Genomic DNA, 26,453 nt, shown 5'->3' on the forward strand with positions numbered 1-26,453 from the left:
GAAGAATACAAATGAAGATGTTGAAGCAGGCTGAGAAATTAATCAGCAACTGTATTTTGGGATCAGTGGTGTACCAACAACTAACTCTCCTGATATCGTAGAGTATCATAGAGTATCATAGAATGGCCTGGGTTGAAATGTTAAGAATTAAAAAAGAAGGAAATTGGTTTGTTATTAAGAGCAATTTGAAAAATCAATCAAGAAATCGTGTAAAATGATTTAATATCTGTAAACAACAATATTTTTCCCTTTATTCTACAAAAGCTAAGGACACTTCATCACAAACATTCATCTGTGGAAAGTTTAATGGTGGAGACGGTGCTGGAAAGTTTTAACTTTTTAAATGCTGACTGCAGTGCTGATGAGGTTTCGTTATTTGGAAGCGTAAGAACAGCCAGTATCAGGTAGGTGTCTGCAGCATTTTGTTGTAGGTGGCAAGCTAAAGGGGAAAGCAAAGCTGATTCCCTGAACACTTACTGATAGACTATGTTTGGCTAAGTACAGATTGTATAGAGGTGTGAACATCTAAGATAGAAACAATTTATTTTTTTAATATTCTGAGATTCATAATTCAGAATGCCAGACTGAAACAGCAGGAAGCTTGAACTGAACATATGAAAAACATTGGAGAATGACACCTTTGGGATGTGATGGAATGCCTAATATGCAAGAATACTACAAGCAAGATTGTCTGGATAACCTTGAACAGTTCTGCACTAGTGAGGGAGAGAACTATGTATGTTTTACAGAGCTCTTCTACCTGTTTTTTTGAATGTTCTTTTTGTATTCTCCAAGTTATGTGCACTGGAACTTGTGTTCCAGAGCTGTGACCTGGTCCTGGAAGAGCTGTTACACTCCCAGTGTCATCAAACTGGGAGTAAACCAGCAGGTTTTGACCCAAATGACCCATTATCTCAAGTCGCGCTTTCTTGGAAGCATTTTTCTATTATTGATTCTCCAAAATAGAATTTTTTGGGAGCAGCTGACCTGATATTACTGTTGTGCAATTTATTTCTAGTTCTAGAAATAGCCCTCATGTTTTCTAAGAAGTATTATCAATGCAATAAAAAATGCTTTTGTGTCTTAAATGCCACCTGGTTTATGTTTCTGCAACTTATTTGAACTTGCAAAAATGAGGGTTGCACTCTAGTGAGAATGCATATCTTCATCCTTATTTGGTAATATGAGGTCATGTTTTAATTCCTTCTTTCCTCTTCAAAACAGCACATACAATGACAACATGTTTCAGTCCTTGAGTTGTGATATGAAAACAGAAACAAGAGATGTAACTACTGGTGATGACAACTTAGATGTACTTTTAATAACTCATCTGAAGCTGTGCAAAGCTCTTTTACAGGTAAGAAATAGCTGATGGGATTCAGAGGCTGTCGTGTAGCTGTTGATTTTTGAGTACAGATAAAAATGAATGTGTAGCTGCTTCTTTTTTGAAAGCAGAAAGATTCAGAATAGCATTTGAGTTCCAGCAGTGCAGCACTGTATACATGCATGTGCACAGAAGATGTCATGCAAATGTCATCCAACTGCTGTCTTTTTACAGCCTCTTGGTTTCCTTGAACTTCTGGTAGCCAAAGCAGGCTGCAGGAGGCTGGTTTGGGTTGAATTTTGTGTCGATAACAGGTGAACAGTTTTGGTATTTTTTTTCTTTGTGAATGGAAAAAACCCTACATCTAGGAAGAAACTGGTGGCCCTCGGGGAAAAAAGAGTATTTCTCTCTCTGAGATCTTGTCCATCAACTAATTCAGTTACAGTGCTCAAAGCAAATTTTGTGCTCTGCTTTGCATGGCCTGCAGAGTACAGTGTAACTTTTAGTATTGATCTGCTTCATGGTTTTCAGTGGATGAAGCAGACATGAATCTCAAATGCTGGACAGTCTTTTCCAGTAGGATATCACTTATCCTGTTCTACTCAGCAGCTTTGTGCTCAGAAACGAGGCCATGGTGTGATGAGAGAAGTGGTCTTTGGAGAGAATCTGGTGTTTTCTTACAAACTTTAGATATGTGCTTCTATGAAACAAATACTTATTCATCTTGAGCTTGATGCTGCCTTTGTTTCAGCTACTGAGATGAGCATGTTGCATTTCAGAAACTGAGGTCACCAAATGTAGCCCAGATTGTCCAAGAGAATGTTTTGGAAGAAGTGTCAGAGCAGTTGCAAGTCCTGGGGGATGTCTTGGATATGTCTGTTGAAGAAAGTGAGTAAATGCCTATTGCCAGGGGATATGAGAGGTACAGGGAGAACTTGAGCTTTCCCAGACACATCAGGATTTCATTTTAAATTGTTTACAAATATTCACATAATTTAAAAAGCTCTTACAGATGATTTCTGGGTGGTTTGTTTTTTCTTTCTTTCTTTCTTTCTTTCTTTCTTTCTTTCTTTCTTTCTTTCTTTCTTTCTTTCTTTCTTTCTTTCTTTCTTTCTTTCTTTCTTTCTTTCTTTCTTTCTTTCTTTCTTTCTTTCTTTCTCTTTTTTTTTTTGAGAAAACAAAGGTCATGATTTGTTTTCCTTTTGTAAGGAAATAAAAAATTGAAGTCTGGCTCATGAAATAGCTGAATGGTGTGGTGTGTCTTAGAAATAGGGGTGTGTTACAGACAATGGAATTTGCAAAGAACAGCAAAATAGCATTAATAAAATCTTTTAAATTTATTATTTTACTTAGCTTACTAAGCTGTTTCGCTTTTGTGTGCATTACAAAGAGTAGTTTGGTGTACAGTGATCCTGCCCTACTATTTCCATTAACTGCTGGAGAAAACAAAACAGTAAGAGCACAGTGGGAGACTTTGAAGGCTTTTGTTCTCATCTTTATAATGTGCAGCGAAAAAAATGCAGATTTTAGCTGGAAGTATTTGCTGACACATCTTATCTGAAGGATGTGAAAATAGAGGGATCCTCAGAGCAAGGCTCAGAAGAGCCTGTAGCACAACACAGTGAAAGTGCAGGAGGCCTAAATGCAGAACAGAAGTTCAACCTCTCCCTGTGTAGAAGAGATGATAGGGGTTAAGTGATACCAAGAAACTGCAGGATATTGCTTTTATAAAGTGTTTGATGGAAGAAAGTCTCCTTCAGCCTATATATGGAGGTTCAATATTTTCCTCACGTGAAGGTACATAACAAAGAACCTCTAAAATGCTGGGAAGTTCTGCCTCTAGCTGGTAGAAGTGAAAACAGTTAAACTCGCAGAAAATTCTTTTGCAATGTGACTCTGATGATAGGGAAAAATGAATGATGATCCAAAGGGCAGCAGAGCTTTGCTAAGGCATCTCATTCAGGTCTCCTTGTGACAGTTTGAGGCCACAATCCAAGCTTGCTGAAATGGGTGCTTGCAGACATTAAAATACAGACAGCAAACCTCCAGCTTTGAACAAAGCCATTTATATAATGCAAATTCAATTTATGTGAACACGTATCTAGATATGCCACCTGGTGCTTAATTTCTCAAGTAGAATTCAAAATCTGCTAAATCTCACTAACTTCCTAAAATATGATTTTTCAGTTATTCAGAAGACTAAGAAGAAGAAGCAGTATCTGAAAATCTGGAGTGATGTTGCAGAACCTGGCAGTATCTTCTTTGCTTCAGCAGAAAGATTCCGTCACGTACTGAAGTACACGTTGGCGCTCAAAGTGAAGGAAAAGTACCCTGGCCAATTAGAAGCAGGTACCACTCTGCTCCTTGAACCAAAGGCTGCTTCAGTTGAATCTTATCGCAAGAGTGAAAATTATCCTTACACATTTAAAGAACATCTTGCTTTGGCTGCTCTGCAACATTTCCTTTATTCATTTCTTCTTTTCTGTTACTTTCAGTTTTGCGAAGATTGCTAGAGCAGATCGTCACTTGTGATGGCTTGCTGCCTTCTCCATATCTCCAAACAGAACCAGTTACTTTATTCCAATTTTATAGCTACCTGGAGAAACACCAGATTACCAGCCTGGAAAAACATGTAGGAAGACTTGCTAAAGAAGGTAATGACAGCACTAGGCATAGGTTACTGGTGCAGATCAACTTCCAGAGCAGAGAACAGTCCAGCATTGCACTGCCAATTTGTCTTAATTCCTCTTATGACCACGCAATTTTAACACAAATAGGACAGAGATGCTTGACTCTCACATCTGACCAGGTAGAAACAAAACAGGTGTGAAAGAAAAGTTCATCATAAGTGTCCAAAAAAAAAAAAGGGGGGGGGGGAGGGGTTCTGAGATATACTGAAATTTAAACAAAACTGGTTCAGCAATAATCTACATCTAGATTAAAGGACTGGATAACTGCCTGTAGCTTTGTGTGACTGTATCCGCAGCGATGACACAGATAATAGCAATAACATTTCAGAGGTTACTAACACGAGTTCTCAGCGGCAGCCAGTGTCTTGCTGAACTTAGCCAGCATGAAGGCACTTTAAGCTTTGTCTGTGTTAGAAAATTATTTTCAAAATGATCCTGATATTGGCTGCGTCTTTAGTCTTATTTTGGTGGAAATTATTTATCTGTGAGGAGGCTGAGGACTTGTGCATCACTGGTGAAAAAGATCTGTAATATTCTTCAAATTGCCAATCTAGTGTCTCATTTCTTTTTTCTGAAGAGAGGCATGTTTTTCTCAACTGACACAGCTGGCTCTTTCTGAGCTGTTTAAAAGAGCTATTGTGCTTGATTGTCTCGCCCTTATTTTAGGAATATTCTGGTAGTTGTAATGTCCAAAGGTGCAGAGATATCTTGCACTGTACGTTGTTCTCCATGCACCTGGGTCTGTTAAGGAGCAGGGCTTTGTTTCACCTGTGAACTAGAGCTGTGAAATAGTAGTCACTGCTCTATTAAACAGTGAAAGGGAAAGAAGGCACTTCTTTGGATTGCCAAAGGGTTAGTCATCCTGATTTGCTCCCTGCCATACTTAGCATGCTTATAACCTTTGGAACAACTTCAGGTGACTGAAGGAGGCAGAGTTAGAGAGGAGTTAATCTTGTTGTGGAAATGTCTTCCTTTGCCATGTTGTGATGTTAAGTCCTTTCACATGCAGTGATGCTAATTGAGGAACTACAGTGCCCTGGACGGCTGAAGACCCTTAAAAAATTGAAAGGGAAGCGTCTGAATCGGCTCCAGCCTCTACCGCAGACTTTGCGGCTACTTGGGATTTTACAGCTTGATGACAACCACCGCGTCAGCAAAGCAGCCACATCCTGCCTCTCCCGTGCAGCAGCAAACAAGAACTTTAGGGAAAAGGTGAAAACTTACTTCATCTCAGCTTTTCTAATTAGGTGCTGAAATGCATGCTATTTGTTTTGTCTTAAAATAGTACTGTTACCCTCTGTGCACTTCATTAATCTATTACCTTGAACTGAAAACAAGTCAGTGCTCAGGTGATTTTGTCTGTAACCTTTATTCAATTTCACATAGATAAACAAAGTTAGTGTTGGTCTGAATTTGAGTGCTTGCCTATACTGAGAGGTATAAAACTTTTGTTTTTTTATCTTTCAGGCTCTCCTTTTTTACACTGATGTTTTAGTTGGCTGTGATACAAGACTTCAGCAAGCTGCGTGTTTGGCCCTTAAAAATCTCAGAGTAAGTATTTATAGCTCTACTTGTTTCTTGCTGTGTCTGGCAAATTGCTTTTAAATCTGGTAGGGATACTTTTTCATCTTCCTTTTATCTGGAATTAATGAATTCTTTGCCTTCCAGAGTTCCAAAATATTACTGCTGTTATTAAAAAGCAGCAGGTAGAAGGGGTGTGTCAGTTTAATCTGACAGGCATGGCAAAATGGTAGAAGGGGTGCTTTCTAGTTTCTCCAGCATTACCACGGCAGATAGTGCCTGACTGAGGACATCTGGTGTGAAGGAGAATGAGCAGTGGAGTCGCCTATGTGCGGAGTCAGTTCTTACTCTTTAACTGTAGAAGTTAAATCAGTTGATCTTATTTTAATAACTGCTGATAATAGTCAGAAAATAAAAATAGTATTTGTATTGCTATTAGATATGTTTCTGAATAGATTTAAATCTACCGAGCAGCCACAAGTCTGTAATAAGTTTGCACTCAAAGGATTATTGATAGTACAAACATAGCCATAAAATAGGCCCGAAAAGCAAGTCTTACTCTCAAAGTCAGATCTGCTAAGCAAGTGTTGCCATGGCACAGTTTTTCAGTGAAGGTCCCAACTGTTTTATGCTAATTTAACAGTACTGAAGCAGTGAACTGGGGACCAAAGTTTTAACACTTTTTTAATGCCTTAAAACAGGAGAGAAAGGATGAAACAGAAGTGATATCATGCTCAGAAAAAATAAGTGCAAGCTGATACCTTAGGGGAGTAAAGAAAGATCACAGTCAGACACAAGAAGAAATGGGAGTTAGTTTGCACGTCTTTACTTTGAAAAAGTGTTCATCAAAATGTTTGCTGATAGGCTACCATTGCACTTCTCTCAAATAGGGCATAGAGAGTATTGAGCAGGTTGCCCACCTGTGCCAATCTGAAACAGAGGATGTAAGGAATGCAGCCAGGGAAACAACGCTGTCCTTTGGTAAGTCTTCATGCAACTTAAAATGCAGATTCCAAAAAGTAGTGTGAAATGGTGCAAAACCAGAACAGGTCTGAAGCTCTGCTTGTGGTGTACAGCCTGAACACAGAATCACAGAATTGTAGGGGTTGGAAGGGACCTCCAGAGATCATCGAGTCCAACCCCCCAACACATCCTAGACAATGGAAGTGTTTCATGAGTGGCTATTTCATACCATTAAGGGGCCACATACAGTAACCATCTTTGTGCCACACATAACAACCAAAGGCTTCTATTATTCTTTGTAAAACCAGATCAAGATTATTGTAGGATAAGGTGCTTTAAGGACCACTAAATTTTTTGAAGGGTGGCAGATAAGCACTTAAGTTGCTGACAGTGCTGCTGGAGTACTTACTAATGGTAGTACTGGCATCAGCAATTTTCCCCTTCTAGCTTTTGTAAAAATGCTATTTGGACCCAAGGGATTAAAATTACACTGGTTCCAGCTCTGTGACATTAGCTAAACTGAAGATCTTTTATGTATCACAACAGCAACAGAATATTTCAGCCTGTTGATCACCTTTAGCCACCTGCAAATGGACTGACTCCTTGTATTTTTCTTATTCCTGTTCTACAAACTGCTCTATTCTGAATACCAAAGGGTTATTAAGTATAGACAGAATTGTTTTGTATGTGTTACTTCACCTGAATGCAGTGAACATACCATGGAGTTGAGCTGCTAATCAAATCTTGATGTTCTTTGCTACTGGCTGGTATTTGTACTGCTACTGAAGGCAAAGGAGAGTTATCTAGGATAAGTATCTGAAAGGCTTAGTTCCCAGGGAGGATGCAGTTATCTGGGAGATGGTGGTAATTTCCCTGCTCTGTTCTTCCTGAAAATACTTAAGAGTCATGCTCAGTTCTGGGAATCTCCAGACTGACTTCACAGAAATACTAAGAGTCACATGCATTACAAAACACATTTTCCAATTGTGATGTCCATGTTGTTAATCATGTGGAAATGTTTACAGAGAGCCTGATTAATTTTTAAATTTAGTTTTCCCATGGTGACTCGTAGCAGGGCTTTGAGCACCACTGCTTTAGAGAGATCTGTCACTACTGAGAGTTCTTATTAGCTCTCTCACAACAGAAATATTTCTCACCATTGCTTTTCTCAGGTTGTTTCTGACAGCTTTGTTTTCCTCAGTATGAGATGTATTTTCTTTCTTCATAGGTGAAAAGGGACGACAAGCCTTTGAGAAAATGGACAGGATTTGCTGTGAATTAAGGGATGCTGTGCAGCAGGAGGCTGAAATTGAGATCACAGTATTCTAGTAGTGGAGTATAAGGAGCTAAGTCATACTGTCCTCACAGCCACTTATGGGTACCTGGGGGATTAGTTTTATTGTTTATCAGCATCTTTACTTACACTCTGCTATGTACATGGTGCCTACCGACACTAGTGTTGTTTCCAAAGTGGACACAGTTTGCAATCTAAATCAAATAGACTGGAATCTACTTTTTTTTTTTCTTTTCACTTTCAGTATTGATAATCTGAAATGCTGAAGAGAAAAACAAACTGGGGTTTGTAAGAATGTCAAATCAGTCTGCAGTGTGAGTGAAGCCTACATCACAGAACTGGCTGCCCCCGCACAAACTCAGTTGTGTACCATCTGTTCTGTTTGCATTTCTGTAAGGAATGAAACGATGGTGTTCCAATAGTCCATCTAGAACCTTGCTGACAGCCAGTTGTTTACATCAGCTGCCATGTGAATTAGAAAATCTAGCAGCATTGCTTGGTGGTTTCTTTTTTTTTAATAGAATTTTGTTGCAGAAGGAACAATGGCTCATTGTTTCAAAAGCTGTTTTTTTTTCTTTTTCTTTTTTTTTTTTTTGGAAAGCAGTGCATCATAGGACAGGCTTGAGCAAGGATTGGCAAGGACAAATAGTGTATATCCTCTGCAGTTTACAAGGGGAAGTTATTTATCATATTAGCCATGTACAAATCAGTTTGTCATATCAACAGAGCTGTGTAAGCTCTTTAGGAAAAAAAGCATTTTATTCCTTTAGTCATAGGTCAAGATTTGTATAATCACATGCCCACTGCCAGGCTCCTTACTCTCCGCTTAGTGTAGGAGAGGGTGGTAACCATGACGTGAAGTCTGGCTTCAGGTAAAATACTTGAAAAGGCCTTTGTGTATATATTTATATATAATACTTTTTCTATTCAGTATTTATTTGTTGGATTTCATACTTTCTGGACTTCAAATAAAACTTTTGAGACAAATCTTGCACTCCTTCACATGGTGTATGGGCAGAATGATGGGGAGAGGTGCATCTGAACCGCAGTTAAGGTTCTGCATACCAAGTCAGGATGTGTGTCCAGTACCCAGGCCATTCACTTTGTCCCTATCTGCTCTGCCAGCTTCAGGCTCGTACAGTCCAAGCAGGCCGGGCTGCTGTGCTGTCATTATTGCCCTTGGAATGTGCAGCATCCTGAAACCCCGCAGCTCTTCAGTCCTGAGCTCTGAACTGCGGTGCTCAGGTCATGCTGTTGCATAGCAAGCTTCAACCACACTTAGAGGCGGTCGCTCATAGATTTTGTAACTCTCCTTTTAATGTATGTAACTCCGCTTTTCATTTATAGATTTATTTCCAAGCACGGGACAGGCGTTCCCTGCCTCGCTAAGTTCCCTGCAGCCCCGGCAGCTGCCGCCCACTCTTCTCTTCCCCTTGGCTGGAAGGGGCGGTGAGAGGGGCGGGCGGGGAGCTGCGGGCGGGCTCTGAGTGCAGCGCAGCCTCAGCTGCTTCAGCGCCGCTTTGTGGAACTACTGAAAATTCTCTTTTCGCTCACTTCTCCATTTGTAGCCTTCTTAAAAATCTAAACAAAAAGGTAATTACGTTAATTCAAACAGCATGGAAGTGCTGCGATCCTGTAGTCCTTCCCTGGCTAAAGCGCAACAGAAACTCTTGCACAAACTTGTAACGGACTCACTGTGTTGTATGTATTACACCAATTACTGATCCAGCATGCTTCAGGGTCGGAGGGGAGGATAAACGTGGCAGGGAGAGGCGCAGAACGGAACGGGGCACTCCTCTTCCTGGAGCTCTGACCTATAAGTGAGCTCTGACAGTAACACTTCAACCCTTTCCAGGAAGAGAAATAAACAGTGTTCAGTGCAGATTTGCAAGTAATTCAAAGCAGGCGCTGGCAGCTCTGAGGAAACACACAGTGATGGGACTCAGGTACGTTCTTTAAAAAAAGAATTTTATTGTTACAACTAAAATGGCAACTGAAAACTTGTATGGGAAATTGAGAAAACTGTACAATTTTACTATAACTTCTGAGGTCTTTGCAGTGACTTACACAAAAGACAAAATACCTGAAAATGTGTTATACCAAAACATTTAACTTTTTTGGTTTTTATTTTTTTAAAAAAGTTTATTCTATGGTGATCTGTAAAAAAAGAAAGACCTGATGCGTAAATATTTGCTTAAGGCAGATAGCAGAGCAGCTCACTAACTTTCTAACAAGTTTAACATGGATATTTGTCCATTTTCCAAGAACAGGTTAACCAATACACCCACTTTGAAATGCTACTGTATATACACACCGAAACTACTACGTACACATACAGGACACCAAAACAAAAATGTTTACAGTTCAGTATTATAAGCCCTATCCACACCTCACTGGGACAGCATAAGTTCTCCTGAATTTGGAACGGGTGACAGAAACAAGAAAAATACACAGGCAGAAAAGAGGGTGTTAGAACTTCCTCTGCAGGAACTTTCTCATACTGCTGTAATTTGTAAGCATGGTGCAACTGAATTATGCTGGATTCAAAGGGAGGATGCTTTACTTCCCTCTCCAGGCTAAAGTTCTAAACATCCCTTCTTGGGAACAGTACAGTTTGTTTTGTTTGGCTTTTTTTTTTTTGAGGAGAATCACATCACTTAAGAACCTGTGTCTTTGCAGACCAAAGCAACTATGGCAGTCTTGCAAAAAAAGGTTCTTCTTTGTCCTCCAGTGCAGCTCTGAAGGCAGCACAGCAAGTCACCCCGAAGTCACCAACTCCTGCTTGCCACCCATAAGCAGATGTGAGGTGTGAATACAGCTTACTACGCACTCTGGAATGTCTGTACTATACTCACTCAGCTGAAATGAACCATGCTAACAACCAGGTTACGCTGAATACGCAGAAATTTAATAGGAAGTCATGCCAAGTATCAGGCGAGTACATGTTATCTGATAAACACCAAGTCCATCTATCGCTGAACGAAGATGCTTTCAGCAGCACCCTTTGAACCACAGCCACTTAATGATCAGTTCATGCAAATATAATTTGGGCACATCAGTAAGCAGAAATAGAACTTCTTTGACCTTTCAAGCACATGGTATTTAATCAGGACACTAGAAGACTTTACATGCATTCTAATACAAATGATGTATAAATGTTGCTGTAGAACAACGTTCTACCAGACGATGGAGAGAACAGTGGAGAGAAAGCAATCGCACACTGTATCTTAAATACACAGATGAGCCGTTACATATTACCATTTTTCTATACTCATTTTTCACGATTCCAGTAATACCACTAGATATTGACTGGTTACAGCATTCCTCCTTTCCAGTACTGGAAAGTACAGACTGTTGGTCTGACCAGCAGTCTCACAGGTGAAGTATCCATTCCCAGTACTACCTGAGGATTTAGTATTGTACTTGTGAAAAGCCCTTGATGCAAGCTTAACAAAAGACAGAAAAGAAACAGCTCCCCTTCTCCCCACTTCACCTCCTTATTCACTGAAGGAAAAGAGCTGCACCTACGGACAGCTTTGCAAAAATAAAACGTGGAGCGGAAAGAGACTTTAAGATACTCTATAGTGATGTTTGCACTGAGAATGGTGGTTAAGTGCCATAAAGCATTTAAAAACAAAAGAACTGATTAGCAACGTTGTTGCATATCAGCCAACATGGTTTAGTTTCATTCACCACACCTTTTAGTAGTGAATTTAACTCTTCTGTTCCATGACATCAGCAAATAATTCTTTCCTATTATTCTTTAAGTTGTAATAATTTGGTACTAATGTGAGGAGCAGCATTGACTAAAAGTGCTGCTCAGTGCAATGCAAGCTTCCAGTCACAATTCTACCAATGCACCCAAATCCTTATTTGCAAGCACTCAGATTATTCAAGTGCTGGGCTCCAGCTGAGCAAACCCCTGACACAGCACGGCACAGAACAAAACCACCCATCTCTTAGCTTACTGAGGACAGCAACATCCATGTCTGCAGAGGTGCCAGGCTTATCCACACACACCTCTGTCCTACAGTCACCCAACAGCTTATCTTCAGGCCAAACTACACCAGTATTTTAAATCTTTGCTTTAAAATAAGCAAAACACACAAATGCTTGCATCAACAGCCAGCTGATACATTCTGAGACCAACATGTCTTCTGTTGAACTTTCTATGTCTTAAGGAAGCTGCCACAGGATTGAGGCTCTGGTTTTCCTGACGTGCTTTCCTGCTTTTACCTGCAGTGTCTCTGAGTACACGACCTCCTGGCCGTGGCACAAAGCACTGTTACGCAGATATAGACTGAAACTGCATTTCAAATGACGAGGTTTATGAACTGGTCCTTCTGAATGCCAACTGAACAGCTTCAAAATGCTGGTGGACATGTTTTGGTTGAATTTTCTTTCCTGTTTCTTTCCCTCCCCTCAATTTTTCCTAACCCAGAATACAAATGTAAAAACAGCTTTACAAAGGATGGTGCAATGTAAATAGGTATATGTGCAAGTAGAGCGCAACAAAAGTCAATGAGAAGATACATTTCTTTAAAAAAAAAAAAAGAAAAGAAAAAGAAAAAAAGAGCTGGACATGTTGGCATACCCTGAGCAAATGCAGAAGCCTGTTTCTATAAACAACGTAAAACAATAAGCTCTTTCAGAAAAGTTTTGCCAAGATTAAATACATCAATACCACAGGCACTGCCCACAACTCACTCAGTCTTTAACAGATGAAGCAAGTAAAAAATAAAATCAAACCAAACAAAAAACCCACCCAATCATAGCTGCCCCCTACCCCTTCCAAAAGGTTTACATTCTTCATGTATGTGGGTTTATTTTTCTTTTTTTTGGGGGGGAACTCAATGATGTAAGTGATGCATTTGGTAACAACACTTGGAGAGTACAAGCAAGTTTCGCTTGTGCCTAGCTTTTCTGAAACACAAAAGAAAAAGAACTGGCTTTTTAAAAAAGGCTAAAAACAACAATGTGTTGTAATTCTATTATTTAGTTTAAAAAAAAAAAAAGGAAAAAAAAAGAAAAACAGACTATTTGGCATTTTCTCTGCTTACTCCTGAATATTTTAAGGCCCTGAGATTAGAATATCATGTTCTTGGGACCACAGGGCTAGATAAAACCCTAGTGCATCAATTCTCTCTTTAAGCCCTAACCAAAGTTCTGGCCTTTCAACTTAAGATCTATCTCTGCTGAGATAAGGCTCACGTGCCTCAAGAAGCTCTCTTGTACAGAAGCTTATTACAAACCGATCAAATCGTTGGTGTTTTCTGCAGGGTCAGTTGTGCTGGCATGTCCATCAATGAAAACATACCCTGTAACAGAGATAAGCTCCTGCTGTGAGGAAAGTGAACATGCATATATTCACTAGAAATGGCTTCCAAGTTGTCATCATGTTCTCATCATCCTCTTCGATGCTTTCTGACTTCATTGACTCTTCTTTGTGGGTCGAGACTTGCAGGTTTTCACCAACAGTTCTCCTCCGAATTTCAGTGTCTTGACTAGTGCTTAAGGACAAATAAATAAGTGTTCAATACTGGATTTTCCCTTTAAAGAATGAGCTGACCTAGCCTTAACCACCTCTTACTTGCACTGCTCATCCTAAATCTGCTGCCTCTGCAGGCACTGAGACAAGAAAGGGCCACCCTACATCCAGCTGAGGAGAACATGAAGGTTCTGAAATCATGCAGCTGCTCAGAGTCAGAAAGTGATGAAATTATGGTTTGTTTGTGTTTCTGTAAGAGCAGCAAGGAGCACTGTGATGGAACTGAAGACTTCTCCATCTTTAATACTTTTAATGCTTTTTTTTCCTAGATAAAGAACCTCCATCATGTTGACAGTATACTGACACCCAGAGAGGCTTCTTAACTGGAACTTTTAGATCTACTGTACAGCTTCTTCCATCTGAATTTAGAAAGCAGAACATCACCAAGCTGGGAGAACAAATAGAGTGGTAACCAGCTGGGAGCTGCATAGCACAGGGATTTCCTATACATCTTCTGGCAGCTGAAGCAGCCTGTCATTTTAGGCAACAGACTACTTGGGCAGGAAAGAAGCCCATGCTTAAGGCTTCTGCCTCTTCTTTGCTCACCTCTGCCAGCTTGTCCATGTCCACTGCTCCACTTATTCCATCCTCTTTCTGTCTCATCTTTTCATATCAACCTGCCCACCCCCTTCCTGTCTAGCATGTTTTTCTTGCATCACTTCTGGACTCACTGTCCTAGAAATGAGGACAATAGCAGCGATCAAAAGGAAGCCTCATCTTGCAGCTACAGTACTGCTATGGAATTAAGGAGCTCAGGATTCAAATCCCAGCCTTTTCTAATGTCAAATACTGCATAAGATCGGATTTCACTTTAGTAAGGTAACAAGCAGATATCTAGTCCAAACCAGCCTCATAATTAACAAGGAAGACAAGCAGTTCCAGAGGATGACTCAGCCCCAGCCTCAGACTGGTGCCTGTAATAAAATTAACATATGTCTCTGAGCTGGACATGCCTTATATTCATTTAGACTAAACTGTGTAAAGAATTTCCAGGAAATCATTTATCCACTGATAATTTCAGATCTATATAGCTAATGACATAAAGATACAAGCTTTCAATCCATATTCCTCATTAGGCACAGAAAGCATTAGCTGTTATCTCACATCCCAGGCAAATACTCTGGTAACAACTAAACTGTCACTGATGGAAGAAAGGAGGAAGGTGCTGCTATTGTAACACTTCTATCCTTTGTAACCTTCATGGAATTAGAGAATCACAGAATACCTTGGGTTGGAAGAGACACCAAGGATCATCAAGTTCCAATCCCCCTGCCACAGGTTGGGCCACCACCCTCCAGATCTGGTAGTAGCCCAGGTTGCCCAGAGCCTTATCCAGCCTGGCCTTGAACACCTCCAGGGATGGAGCATCCTGCCTGTCTGGGCAGCTGTGACAGCACCTCACCACTCTCTCTGTAAATAATTTCCCCTGACATCCAATCTAAACCTACCCTCCTTAAACTTAAAACCCCTCCCCTTGTCCTATTTCTACCTACCCAAGTAAAAAGTTAATTCCTCTCCTTTTTATAATCCCTCTTAAATACTGGAAGGCTGCATTGAGGTCTCCTCCAGGCTCAGCAAGCCCATCTTTGTTTCTCCCTATTCCTACTTCAAAGATTTTCTTTCTTTTTAGTAAAGGCCTTTGGAATTTGAGTATTTCACTTCTCAAATCTCCCCCACCGAATTAAAAAACAAAACTCCAATTTAAACATTGTTTCCATTAAGCAGGCAAAGAACAGTTGCATTTTTATCTCCTGCAGAATTTGGAGAGCTATCAGGTTCAGCTCATGTTCGCAGCCTCTGTGCGCTCTGTGAAATTAAGAGGAGGTTTATTTTGAAGGAAGACTGCTGGGAACGTATACTACCAATCTCCTGTTTGCAGAGTCATTCACTCCCTTGCTGGTCTGATTAAATAAAATACATCAAGTCTGCCAGCTGCATCCGTTGAAAAAACTTTATGGTGCTGCAGAAAATACTAAAACTTGGTATTTTTATTCCAATTATTCCCAGATGTGAAGCTGAATATGTCTTTTTAGAAGACCAGCTAGTGGGGGAAAATCAAACTTTTCATTAATCATCTCTGGTGGTTCTTTGAAAATTACTTTTAAAAGTTTATTTTCTGTTGGCTGTTCTGAATAAATTACTTTACAGTTAGGCTTGACTTCATCTAGCTCCACACCACTCAGATAAGGCAGGAGGGACATCTAGTGGCTAGCAGGTAGCAACCTGGGCTTCTCCACTGTCAGACCTCACTTCACACAGCACTTCCACATATTTGTCACACCTGACAATTAAGGTTACAATGACAGGTAGAAAAGTTCTCTGTTCATGAGCCCCTTCTACTCCTTTCATCAAAAGCAGACAAAGAATTAATTTCACATTTCTAAGTACAGCTAAAGCTGGTCAGCCTATCTCTCAGCTCCATGGCTAATTCCACCTCCAGTGAAAGAGCTCCTGTGTAACTTACTGTAATGTACACATCACATGCAAATAGAGACCAAGCCACCTCATTCTGCTTCTCTCACTACAGTAGAATCTCATTTTAAAAAATGCTGAAGAACTTTATGGAAAAGTACACACAGATTTTGTTTTGGAACTGCTATTATACTAATTCTGTCAACATCTGTTCAGGATTTTCCATATGAAATGCCACTTATGAACAAGCTTAGGACAAGCTGAAGTGGGAAACTAAATGAATTACCTGTCTGTGATCAGTGGCACAGATGAAAAAACTCTGCCACCCGGAACCATCTCTTCAGCAGTGCTGACTGAGCATCTAATCTCTTCCTCTACCACTTGATGCTTAGGAAAGAATTCTGCATGTTCGTGCATCCTTCCATTGTGCATTTCTGAGGTTCTCTTTGGTGGTCTGGGAGGAGGTGGGGTATGTTCAGGTGGTGGGTCCAGATCTTCATTGGAGAGCTCTTTCCACTGTTCCTTCAGGGAAGGAAATGCCCTGTTATGTTTTCCATTGTTTATTTTATGTAAACTACTGTAACTTTAACTTGGCAGGGGCTTTACACTCTACCTTCTCATTTATTTTTAGCATGCCTGTTCATTTGCATTGAAAAAAAAAAAGGGGGGGGAAAAAAGACACAAAAATAATACTGAATATAAGCTATCTGCAGTACACCAAAGACATCAGTTATAAAAGGAAGAAATTTTAATCTACGTCTGGAAATTTGAAATAGCATGAAATAGAACCAATGTTGCTAGTTCTGCTGTAAGAATTCATTGCAATACTTAAATTTCTATCATATGAGGAAGCTGATGAAAGACATGGCAGATGCAGCCAATCTACACCTCAGTTAAGGTGCTGAAAAGTACACAGGCACCACCTATTACTCTACAGGGCTACAGGAAGTATTCTGAAGTCAGTAGTAAAATGTTGTATTCAAGTACTGCATAATATAAGAATTTATTGAAGTCAAAGTAATTCAAGGCTCCTTTCTGTTCTGTTGACCCCACTTATATGCTACAATTAAAAAAAGTGTTGCAGCTTACTATACATCTGGTTCTGCAGTCAATAATACTCACTTGCACTGAAGCATCCCCCATAATGAATTTTGCCCCCTCAATAACAGCTAAGTAGGAGAAACGAAGCTGATCCGCTGTCTGTATAAGTCCCATTCTGTACTTCCTCATTTCTAGGAGAACCTGTTTAACATCCACAGAAGAAGGATCTTTCCGTTTGTCCATCTGAAGATAAAAATTTGAAACATACTTTACGCTCTGATGAGATTCAATATGATGACTGGCTTTATAAAAAGGCTTTCAGACCATCCTACATATTGAAGTATTAATACAGTAAGAAAAACCACAGAAATGGAAAACTGCACTAGGTTTCTATAATCCTGTATGTTTTCCCCTTTTTTGGTCTTTCTTGTTTTGCAGATGTAATAAGTAAAATAGTTTAAGAAATAGATACTCTGACCTAGGCCTGACTTCTGTGTATTAGTTGATCTCACAAATTGGCTGAATAAAACCAAAATTTTCCCCTGCCTAAACGGTAAAGTTGACTCTGTAAAAGAAAACATGTAGGTGCATTTTACACTGTTTAAGGATTGCTGACACCTTATTTAGCAAACACCTAATGTTTTTCTTAACCACATGGATAAAGCCTATCCTCGCAAATCACCCTAAAAACTAGAGTTTTCTTCTCTAGACTCAAATGTCCAGTTAAGAATGAGATCTACCTTAGTTTTAAAATGGAAGACAGTCTCAAACCAGAATACGAGTAAGATAAGAGAAATAACATGTGAGAATGCTCCACAGAAAATACCGCAGCTCTCTGTAAGCCAGAAAAAACACTCTTCAAGGGAGCTCTACTGAAACAGCGTATCACCTAGACACAGTAGTTCTTACCAGCAGAAGACACGTATCGACCAGACAGAAAGTTCCTGATCTCCCAATTCCTGCACTGCAGTGCACCACAATAGGTCCATACTCAGGGTTAAGCGAGCCAGATTCTCTCACTTTGAACAAGAAATTGAGGAATGAAGCAGGAGACTCTGGGACTCCAAAGTCAGGCCACGTAGTATAATGAAAGTGCAGAATCTCTCTAGTTTCCTGCGTCTGTAAAAGACAGTACTTATGAAGTCTTTTAGCTAAATACACAAGTCAAAAACTATTCAAAGCATAGCTGCTTACAACAATGTTCTAATGAGCAAATACAGTTCCTCACATGTTCATTTTCCTAGCAAATATCCTCCTACATACTTAAGGAAGGCAGCTTCAAATGTCAGACAGTTATACAGCTTCAAACATTAACTGTTTATAGCTGTAGGTCAATTTCAAATTTGTGCCTATGAAAAAATATTAGCAGTAAATCTGGTTTCTATGATACAGAGGAGAGCACCAGCTCAGCTTTGTGTGATAATCAAACTGCACTACTACTTCTTGGACACTGCAGCTTTAGAATAGTTGACTTAAATTCAAATGACAAAGTTCCATGTTCTGAGGGGGCTTTCACATCTGCTCAGCTAAGAAACTAATTACAATTATCCCCTTTTAGAAAAGGACTCTGTTTTGAGCAAAGGAGACTGGTAAGTAAATTTATGCTTAACCTACCTTATGCTTTTTTCAGTATAGTTCAAATGCTTGCACTAAGATAGCTAGCACTACTGCTGACCAGTTCATAATGGCAGAATACCACTTAAAGAGTTCTCAAAATGTTGTACGAGAAGCTACAGAAGCCCGTTCCACTTTCTGCAGACAAAACACACAATCACAGGTGTTCCTTTACACTTTATTCCCAACTTGGAAACTTTCTTCCAAGACTACTGACTCAGTGGTGTTCACATCCTGTTAGAATTTTGAGGTACAACCATCCAAAACATGCCTGTGGCAGACATACTTCTTAATACACCAAACAAACTGCAACAGTCAAATCCTTACTCAGCTATCGCTTGATCAATCAAATTTGTATCTGCTTTCTCACATTTCCTGGCACAAGATGCTAACAGTTGAGCAAAAATTGATACCTTCCAGTATGGAGCAGTATGTGGGCAGAACAGAACTGTTGCTAGAATGCCACAACATACATACCGAGCTCAGCACCGCTGGAAACCTTAGACATCTTCAGTTACCCACATTCAGTGTAAGTGAATGATAATATTCCTTGCTAGCTTCACTCAGGAACTTTCCATCAGATGTCACTGCTTGAATGACTGTTTTTGTGTTTGTTCACTGTCAGAGTAATGCTTCAATACCAGGCAATATTAAAGAGCCATCCCATACAGAATCACCAATTCCAGCACAAAATGTGCTGTATTTCACATCAGTCTTTTCCATAACCTTAGTGATGAGGTGAGTCTCACCTCAGAGATATTAAAGAAAGTGACTGGTAGTAGTTCCTGTACTTACTGTAAGGTTTTCCAATTCTAATTGTCGTACTGTGTAATATGACTTTATATCTTCTGATATCAAGGTTAGTTTCAAGTTTGTATCTTCAAAAAACATTTCCTTCTCTTCCTTCCGTGGCCAGTACTGCGCACACTTTATCTAAAAACAAATGGGTACCATTTATGCATCATTCATACTTGCATAAAAAGCAAATATAACTATCTTAAAATATTCCTCTGGTTTTATTATGAGTTTCAATGTGACAAATACCAGTCTTCCTTTATGCTGCAAAACCACATCTTCGGTAATTTTTTTTTTGGTACGAGTCAAATTATTTTGACCCCAACTGACTCATGAAAATACCTAAGGACTGAGGATAGCTTTGTGGCAGTAGAGCTCTTTCTTCTACATGGAAGCTGGAAGAGTGTGCAACAGGGCTGTACCTCTGTGGAATATAATCAAAATCACCAAAGTCATTATTTATTTTAACTTGTACCAGACCATTAACAACAACCCAAAAAGTCTAGTAACTTTCCAAATATAAAAGCTGTAGAACAATGGCAAAATGTGAATTCAAGTCTATGCTGCATTTTATGCATTATCCTTACTGAAATATTTCCATTTCAAAAGAAGAGATGTTAACGAGAGCAGAATGTACCATAAAGAATTATGAATCCAATAGATAAGCTACTTGAGAATGACAGCATTACTAATTTGCAAGTATAACATCAGATGAGATTTTGGGTTATTCCTTTCACTTACCTCAAAAAGTAAAAATAGCAGTGCAATCATTTTAATTTTACATGGCACACTTTGAAAGTAAAGGACCTAACAAAAAAATCTTGCATTCAGCAAACATAACCATTACCTATTTCTGACTGACTTTCAATTTTGTCAGTGAAGTTTTCCAAGAGAACTTACTTTTGCAAGAAGACTGCTGCATTAGATAAATCAACCAAACAGACGAGCAGCAGATTTTGCAGTGTGTAGGAAAAAACTGAAACTAAAGAAAAAGAAACTCACCAGCAAGACAAATGGGAAAGTTTATAGCCATTTAAAACTACAGATATTCTGACTGTGGGAACTGTCCTGCTCTTTCTGCCATTAAGCACTGCTCCTCTGAAAACAGACTACAGCCACCACTTGTCCATATATCAGCTTTCAATGGGAATGGATGGCTGGACATGGTTAGCTTTTATTGAAGGTCAAATAACATGGATTTAACGCTGAAGTGAAGAAACATTGGTAAGAAAAGAACAGCAATCTCACCTCTAGGATAATTTCTGCCAGCATTTTAATAAATAAGAAAACTCTACGGAGTATTTTAATCAATGGTACACTAATTCTAGTTTTGCCCAGACTAGTTCTAGCTTTTATTCAAATGGTATCCTCTAGTTTCTCATGGTCTAGAAGGCAGTTATAATTCTCAGCACTTTTTTGAGTCTTAATGTTTAAGAAACTGCAAATGGCTGACGTCTAATTTCTCTAGCAAATGTGCCTGTAAACAGTATTTAGTTGTGCTCTACTGTAGGTCCCCCACTGCTGTCTGCTCAGAAGGGTTAGCAGCCAGCCCTGAGGGATCATAGTAATTCATTTTCTTTGAAACCATTGACACTGCAGAGAATAAGTGGGAATGGCTGGAAAGGAAGAAACTATTGAAAACTACAGTTACTGCATATCTTGAAGATTAAGTTTCACTTGCAACACACACACACACAAAAAAGCAAAACTCTCATAATCAAGACTGCAGTTAATAAAAACGCAACTGATTCCACAAGAAATTTCCTGATTATTGAGAATTCTTTCCTCATTATGCAAAACCACACACCACCCAGTTATCACTAGCAGATACCCAACATACCCACTATGCCACTGAAGCATCTTTATACTGACTGCACTGTAACATTTAACTTATAACTCTGCATTTCTGTCAGTTTTTAGAACAGCTTTTTTCTCAAATTTGCACAGATGCCAAGTCCACCTGAGGAGCACAGGACAGCAGCTGTTACCCATACAACCAAAGTTCTGAACCCACAGATGTAGAATTAATTCCATGCTTGATGGTTCCTGTCTCCACCAACCCCAGAAGGGCTGAGACATTTCCTCTCAGGACAGCAGCTACTCCATGTGTAAGAGGAACCAAGCCTTTTTATCTATCACTTTAGTTACTTAAAATAACCTCAGTTATTTGTTTACCTGTTGTTTCCCTTCATCGTCTGTCTATCCTGTCTAATGTAAACTTCCTAAAAGGTGTGACAGAATTAAATCATGTCATGGCTTAGCAGCTGCTTCTACATCACTGGCACATCAATGCTTAACACAGACACCAGGAAAAGTGCTTTTAATTGTACCCCCATTTTCCTCACACCTGAAACATTTTTTTTAAATAAAACAGTGACCCTGAAGCATAAACAGTATATGCTGAAGTTAGGTTTAAAAATTTGATTTCTTACTATGTGAAGGAAACTTGGAATCAGGGTGGCCCTATAATTACACTAAAGCCATTTCACATTGTTTCTGAATAAACACTTGGTGTACTGGAGGCACAATTTGTATATGAGAAGAACTAGATTCAGATATCTAGGTTAGAAGCAGATACCAAATACTCATTTTTGCAGAGACAGATGGTTTTAACGTCTTATTTCAACCAAATTCAGAAGAAATTAAGACCTGCAGGTACAGACTGGATAGTTTTCTGACTAAAAGACTGATTCACCGGGTAGTCAATCCTAAGCACTATTTGTTAGATAAAATTACTTACAGTCACATTTTTCACCTCTATTACAGTTCTCCTTTTTTTTTTTTCTTTCAATTTAATTTAAAGCAAAACATACAATGAGCACATAGCTAACACCAGATAAATACTCACGGATCCCTTTTCCATCACTCTGTTCAACATGACAACACCACGGCTTTTCTGTTCCCAAACCATCTCCCAGAAGTGACCACAAGTATTTGGCAAAGGTCCCTGCAGAGACAGAATAACCAGAAATAAGCAATATTTTCTGTTAAAATCAGAGCAATGTTCCCCAGTTAAAAGTTACTGCCCTAGGCAATAAATTCAGGCAAGTATCAAGCAACTTCTCAAACTGTAAAAAAAAAAAAAAAAAAATCAACAACAAAACCAAAAACAACAGAATGCAGTGATGCAGCTTTAGGTTCCAATTCTCCCATGAAAGGACAGTTAATCTTTTCCCTCCCCACACACATAACAGGAAGAGAGAAGAAGTCTCATTAGTGAGAATAGAACTGGGAGCGAAAAATGCTGAGAGAATTTTCTTAGGCGGGCAAATGAAAGTAATGGGAAAATAAATCCTCACTGATTAGGAGCAAAATTAATGTGCATGTTTAATTCTTTTGCAATACTTCATTGTTATTCATGATACTTTACAGTATTATACTCTACTTACAAAGCACATTTCCTTATAGCTTCGTGTCTGTGGTAATTCATTTTGCTGTTCTGTACTCCAAAATCCATTCTGAATTTGGGTCAACATAGCCAGTAGCACTGTGCCTCTCACAATCACTAACCACCACCTTGCTCAAACAGAACAACTGGCCAGGGCCCTCAAAAAGCCATTCAAATCCATTAAATCGCGGATCAGAAAAAATCTTTAGTACCACTTAGCTGCACGTACAAGTCTACCAAGTCTGCGATCAGCCTACCTCGTCCTAAATAAGAGAAATGCAAGTTACGTGCACAGAATCATTTTCATATTGAATGCTGCACTGTCTGCTTCTTCATTACAGATTTATCTTTGTTCTCTACAAAGAAGAAGGAAGAGCTGCTGACCTTTACTTGGAAATATTAATCCCAGTCTACCTTTATCTAGAGTGTGGGAGGAAGAAAAAGTCAAGATTAGAGGCCAGGACTGTCTCCAGGAAACCAAAGGTTTAGGACAAACAGGACTTCTGACACAGTTGCCAGCTGTCACAATAAGAGGACCAGGTACCTTGGTGTTTTTGAAACTGTTACGTAATTGTGTAAGTCACAGATTCAGAGAAAGACAGCAAATTTCCCCCTTGCCCATATCTCCATCACTGAAGTCGGTATCATAGCTTTCCTCTCTCACTTCAAAGATAAAGGCATCAGCACTTTTGGAGGACATGTTCTTAGGATGTACGTTATTTGTGAATGCTATACTAACATCATTTTCAGAAGGACATGTAGTGACAAACAGGTGGTGAAGCATACTGCCTATATGTATGGGAACTGTTGAGTCCCAGCCTGAACCACTGATTGAGCACCTGGGGAAAAGCCCGGGTCAGCACTGGGAGCACATGTGAAGGCAATTCAGCTGTGTGAGTGAAAGGGGTGGAGCCTGGCTGCACCTCTTAAAGCTCATTTAAGGGCTGACTGCAGTGGGGAAGGATTTCTTTCTGCAAGTTGAGATTTTCAGAGACCAGTGAACGCCTTCACTTTTCCTGTGAAATACCATCCTATCTGTGCTGGTCCCTTTGCTGTTACATTCCTGTACTGCCCTTCCACCCTGTTAATCTTTCAAATTGTAACACTATTTTAAAGGGAAGGTCAGATGTTAGAAAATCTCTAGTATATTTTATGTAACTTCTGTCTCCACTCAATCTAACAAATAAGTACCTATTATATATATATAGATGTTTTCAACATCTTGAAGTTTATATATATGATTCTTCTGTAAATGTGAAATTCTCCCACTAAGTGAAGCACGTTTCTGTTCAGGAATTTTAGTTTTAAGATTGTAATGGTCCAAAGGTCCAAAGCCTTTGTGCTGGTCTTCCATGCAGGAGAAATGTGATAGATGTCAACTACATCTTGATGTTGTTTATCATAAACCAATATATCATAAGTGGATTTGTAAAAGTACATTAACTTCTGTTATAAAGCCAAGGTGGGCCTGAAGTCAGAGAGATTGGTACCAAAATATAAAGTCAGTCAGTACTGACAAAAAGAAGGAAAAACATGCAGCATTTATATAAAGTTGTTCTATGCACACAATATCTTTAAGCAGACGAGGCTACTTATGTACGCTTAAAAATAAACAACATAAACCTGACAGACTAAAATTCCTTGAAAAACAACTCCAATCATCCTGTATTTCCATTGTGTGTAGACAGCAATTACCTGTGTAAGGATGTAGCTCCTCTGTGCCTCTTCCATTTTTATTAAACTAGCATTGATATAGTCATTGTCACCTTGATTTAGCTTAATTCGACTGTGATCAACTGCAGAATAAATCAGAAACACTGGTTAGAATACATGCACAGCCTCACTAGATGTAAGGCTCAAAAAAGCTGAGTTTTCCTGAAGAATGAAAAGAGCTCAATCACAGAAGTGTTCTCTGGTATCCCCAGAGCTTCAAGTACCATGTATGTACTACAAGAACAGCACTATACCAGAGCAGTGAATGCAAATCAAGCTCTGTCTTCTGGAAATACATTACAAGAAGGAAGTAATTACATCTGGTACTCACAATGGTAAGGTGCAAACCAGATCACAGTGATACATTTGTACAGTTACTAAGTTACTGTTTTAAAATAAATCTAGTTACACAACTGCTTAGCTTTTGCAACTTAAACATTCAAAATCAGCTTGTTAAGTCTGACTAAACATATATTGAACAAACAAAAGACTTCTTACTCTACTTTTCCCCAGATAAGCACAAAGTAATGTCTAAAAATAATAATTAAAGAGTTACTGAAAATGTAAAGTTACTGCTTTTTTGTTAGGTTCTATTTGCTCTGTACAGAAGAAAAAAATGCACACACAGGAAGAAACCCACAAAGACAAGAATTTTCACATTTTACAAGAAAGGTGAACAGATAATAACCTTCAGCCCCTAAAATATAAGAATTTGCTGGTACACAGTAACACTCTTGTCTTTGAATAGAATATAGATAATTGCCCAAAGACAGAACCTACAGAATCACTGTATTTAAAATAGGTACCAGTTCTGCACCTTTAAGGAAGGGTCCTGACTATTACTATGTAGTGCAGAGAAGCCAATCAGTTCAGCGAAGTAGTTACAAACTTTCTCTAGTGTCTGCAATAGCACCTCTAAAGTCAGCATGCCAGGCACAGGGAAGTCTGAACGTGGTAGTCTTTGTACATAGAATCATGGATGGAAAGACAGCCTGCAATGCTGAACAGAACTGTTGCTGCAGTGCCTTGTACAGAGGACACATGCTCAAAGACTGAAGTCTCATCAAAATTCAACAGAACATGCAATGACAATCATTTCAGAAGCACAGGTCTCACACTAAGATTACCACCTCTGCAAACTTCCTTTTCTCTATCTCAAATCTCAATCTCTGTCTCAATTTATCTCCAGTGGTCATACACTTCATGCAAGACTTCTCCATCTTCTATTAGAGACAATTATGCTATATTGACTAAAAGGATGCTGTAGTAAGTGTACTGCAATAGAAAGGATATTTTTACTTTTGTTAATACTTCTACCACCGCTCTTCCCTAGCATAAGAGAAAACAAGTTCCATTCTTCTGTTTTCTACCCACAAATACAGAATTACTGCATGTTCCTACACGACAATCCTATGAATATAATGGCATCCTGTGCCATCAATCTCATAATTTTATATATTAACAGAAATAATGATCTGGGATCTCTATGCATCTAACAGAAGTCTTGATCTTACACAGAGCATTTACCTGCCAGAAATAATTAGAGGCCAATTGTCTGTTACAAACAATGGAAAAGCAAGTATACTTACAGGGGCTGACATCTCTGTACCTATTTCTGTTTTTGTTTCTGGGATGTTTGGCCACTTTACATGGAAAATCACTGGCTTCATGCCTGATGTCCTGAAGCAAAACAACCAAAAAAGAAGTTTAATTTATGAATTCATTTAATATCATCCTACCATTAGCTATTTGAAGACAAATAGCCATTTGACTTCATATTTTATCATAGAATCACATGATTTGTTTTATTGTGTGACAGTTGTAGGATTCAAGTAAAAACTGAGTTTAAATTTATCAGAACACAAGAAAACGCTGCAAAGCACTTCCATATGAACTGCTCTACAATAATGTTACCATTATCAAGGGAATTATCAAATATTCTCTCTGGCCAATCAAGAATTAGAAAACATTCATTGTGGTAGAAAAGATCTGTCTACCCCTTGGGATGAGATGCATACACAGAAGTGATGTGTCAACATCAACATGCCACAATCACGTCTTTCTAAGGCCATGCAGAACTTTATCTTGACTTATCAGCTGCAAATGGCAAAAAAACCACTTCAACTCACACTAAATGTAGCAACTACAAT

At 39.1% G+C, this 26,453-nt stretch overlaps 2 protein-coding genes across 20 annotated transcripts in view; one reads left to right on the plus strand and one right to left on the minus strand.

Moving 5' to 3' along the window:
- Positions 1-26,453, plus strand: part of RIPOR3 (RIPOR family member 3) — a 96,069-nt gene that overhangs the window by 48,174 nt on the left and 21,442 nt on the right. For 11 of the 16 annotated variants that reach the window (XM_090152404.1, XM_031614966.2, XM_090152402.1 and 8 more), the window contains 11 exons: positions 265-404; positions 1,225-1,357; positions 2,104-2,212; positions 3,512-3,673; positions 3,820-3,978; positions 5,024-5,226; positions 5,482-5,565; positions 6,426-6,516; positions 7,727-9,738; positions 21,150-21,310; positions 22,932-23,130. In XM_090152404.1, the coding sequence (XP_090008530.1) occupies positions 265-404; positions 1,225-1,357; positions 2,104-2,212; positions 3,512-3,673; positions 3,820-3,978; positions 5,024-5,226; positions 5,482-5,565; positions 6,426-6,516; positions 7,727-7,827 (1,182 nt within the window). In that variant the 3' untranslated portion in view covers positions 7,828-9,738; positions 21,150-21,310; positions 22,932-23,130. Of the gene's footprint in view, positions 1-264; positions 405-1,224; positions 1,358-2,103; positions 2,213-3,511; positions 3,674-3,819; positions 3,979-5,023; positions 5,227-5,481; positions 5,566-6,425; positions 6,517-7,726; positions 9,739-18,351; positions 18,383-21,149; positions 21,311-22,931; positions 23,131-26,453 lie in introns of all 16 variants that reach the window. The other 5 variants (XM_090152398.1, XM_090152401.1, XM_090152400.1 and 2 more) reach the window with 5 other exon arrangements.
- PTPN1 (protein tyrosine phosphatase non-receptor type 1) overlaps positions 9,740-26,453 on the minus strand; it is a 43,016-nt gene continuing 26,302 nt past the window's right edge. For 2 of the 4 annotated variants that reach the window (XM_031615170.2, XM_090152414.1), the window contains exons 2-9: positions 25,893-25,983; positions 24,286-24,386; positions 22,051-22,149; positions 19,203-19,340; positions 17,703-17,912; positions 16,875-17,036; positions 16,039-16,274; positions 9,740-13,302 (exon numbers count right to left, since the gene is read on the minus strand). In XM_031615170.2, the coding sequence (XP_031471030.1) occupies positions 13,095-13,302; positions 16,039-16,274; positions 16,875-17,036; positions 17,703-17,912; positions 19,203-19,340; positions 22,051-22,149; positions 24,286-24,386; positions 25,893-25,983 (1,245 nt within the window). In that variant the 3' untranslated portion in view covers positions 9,740-13,094. The remainder of the gene's footprint in view (positions 13,303-16,038; positions 16,275-16,874; positions 17,037-17,702; positions 17,913-19,202; positions 19,341-22,050; positions 22,150-24,285; positions 24,387-25,892; positions 25,984-26,453) is intronic. The other 2 variants (XM_090152416.1, XM_090152415.1) reach the window with 2 other exon arrangements.

Source organism: Phasianus colchicus, chromosome 17 (assembly GCF_987193195.1).
Source record: "Phasianus colchicus chromosome 17, bPhaCol1.hap1.1, whole genome shotgun sequence".
Lineage (NCBI taxonomy): Eukaryota > Metazoa > Chordata > Aves > Galliformes > Phasianidae > Phasianus > Phasianus colchicus.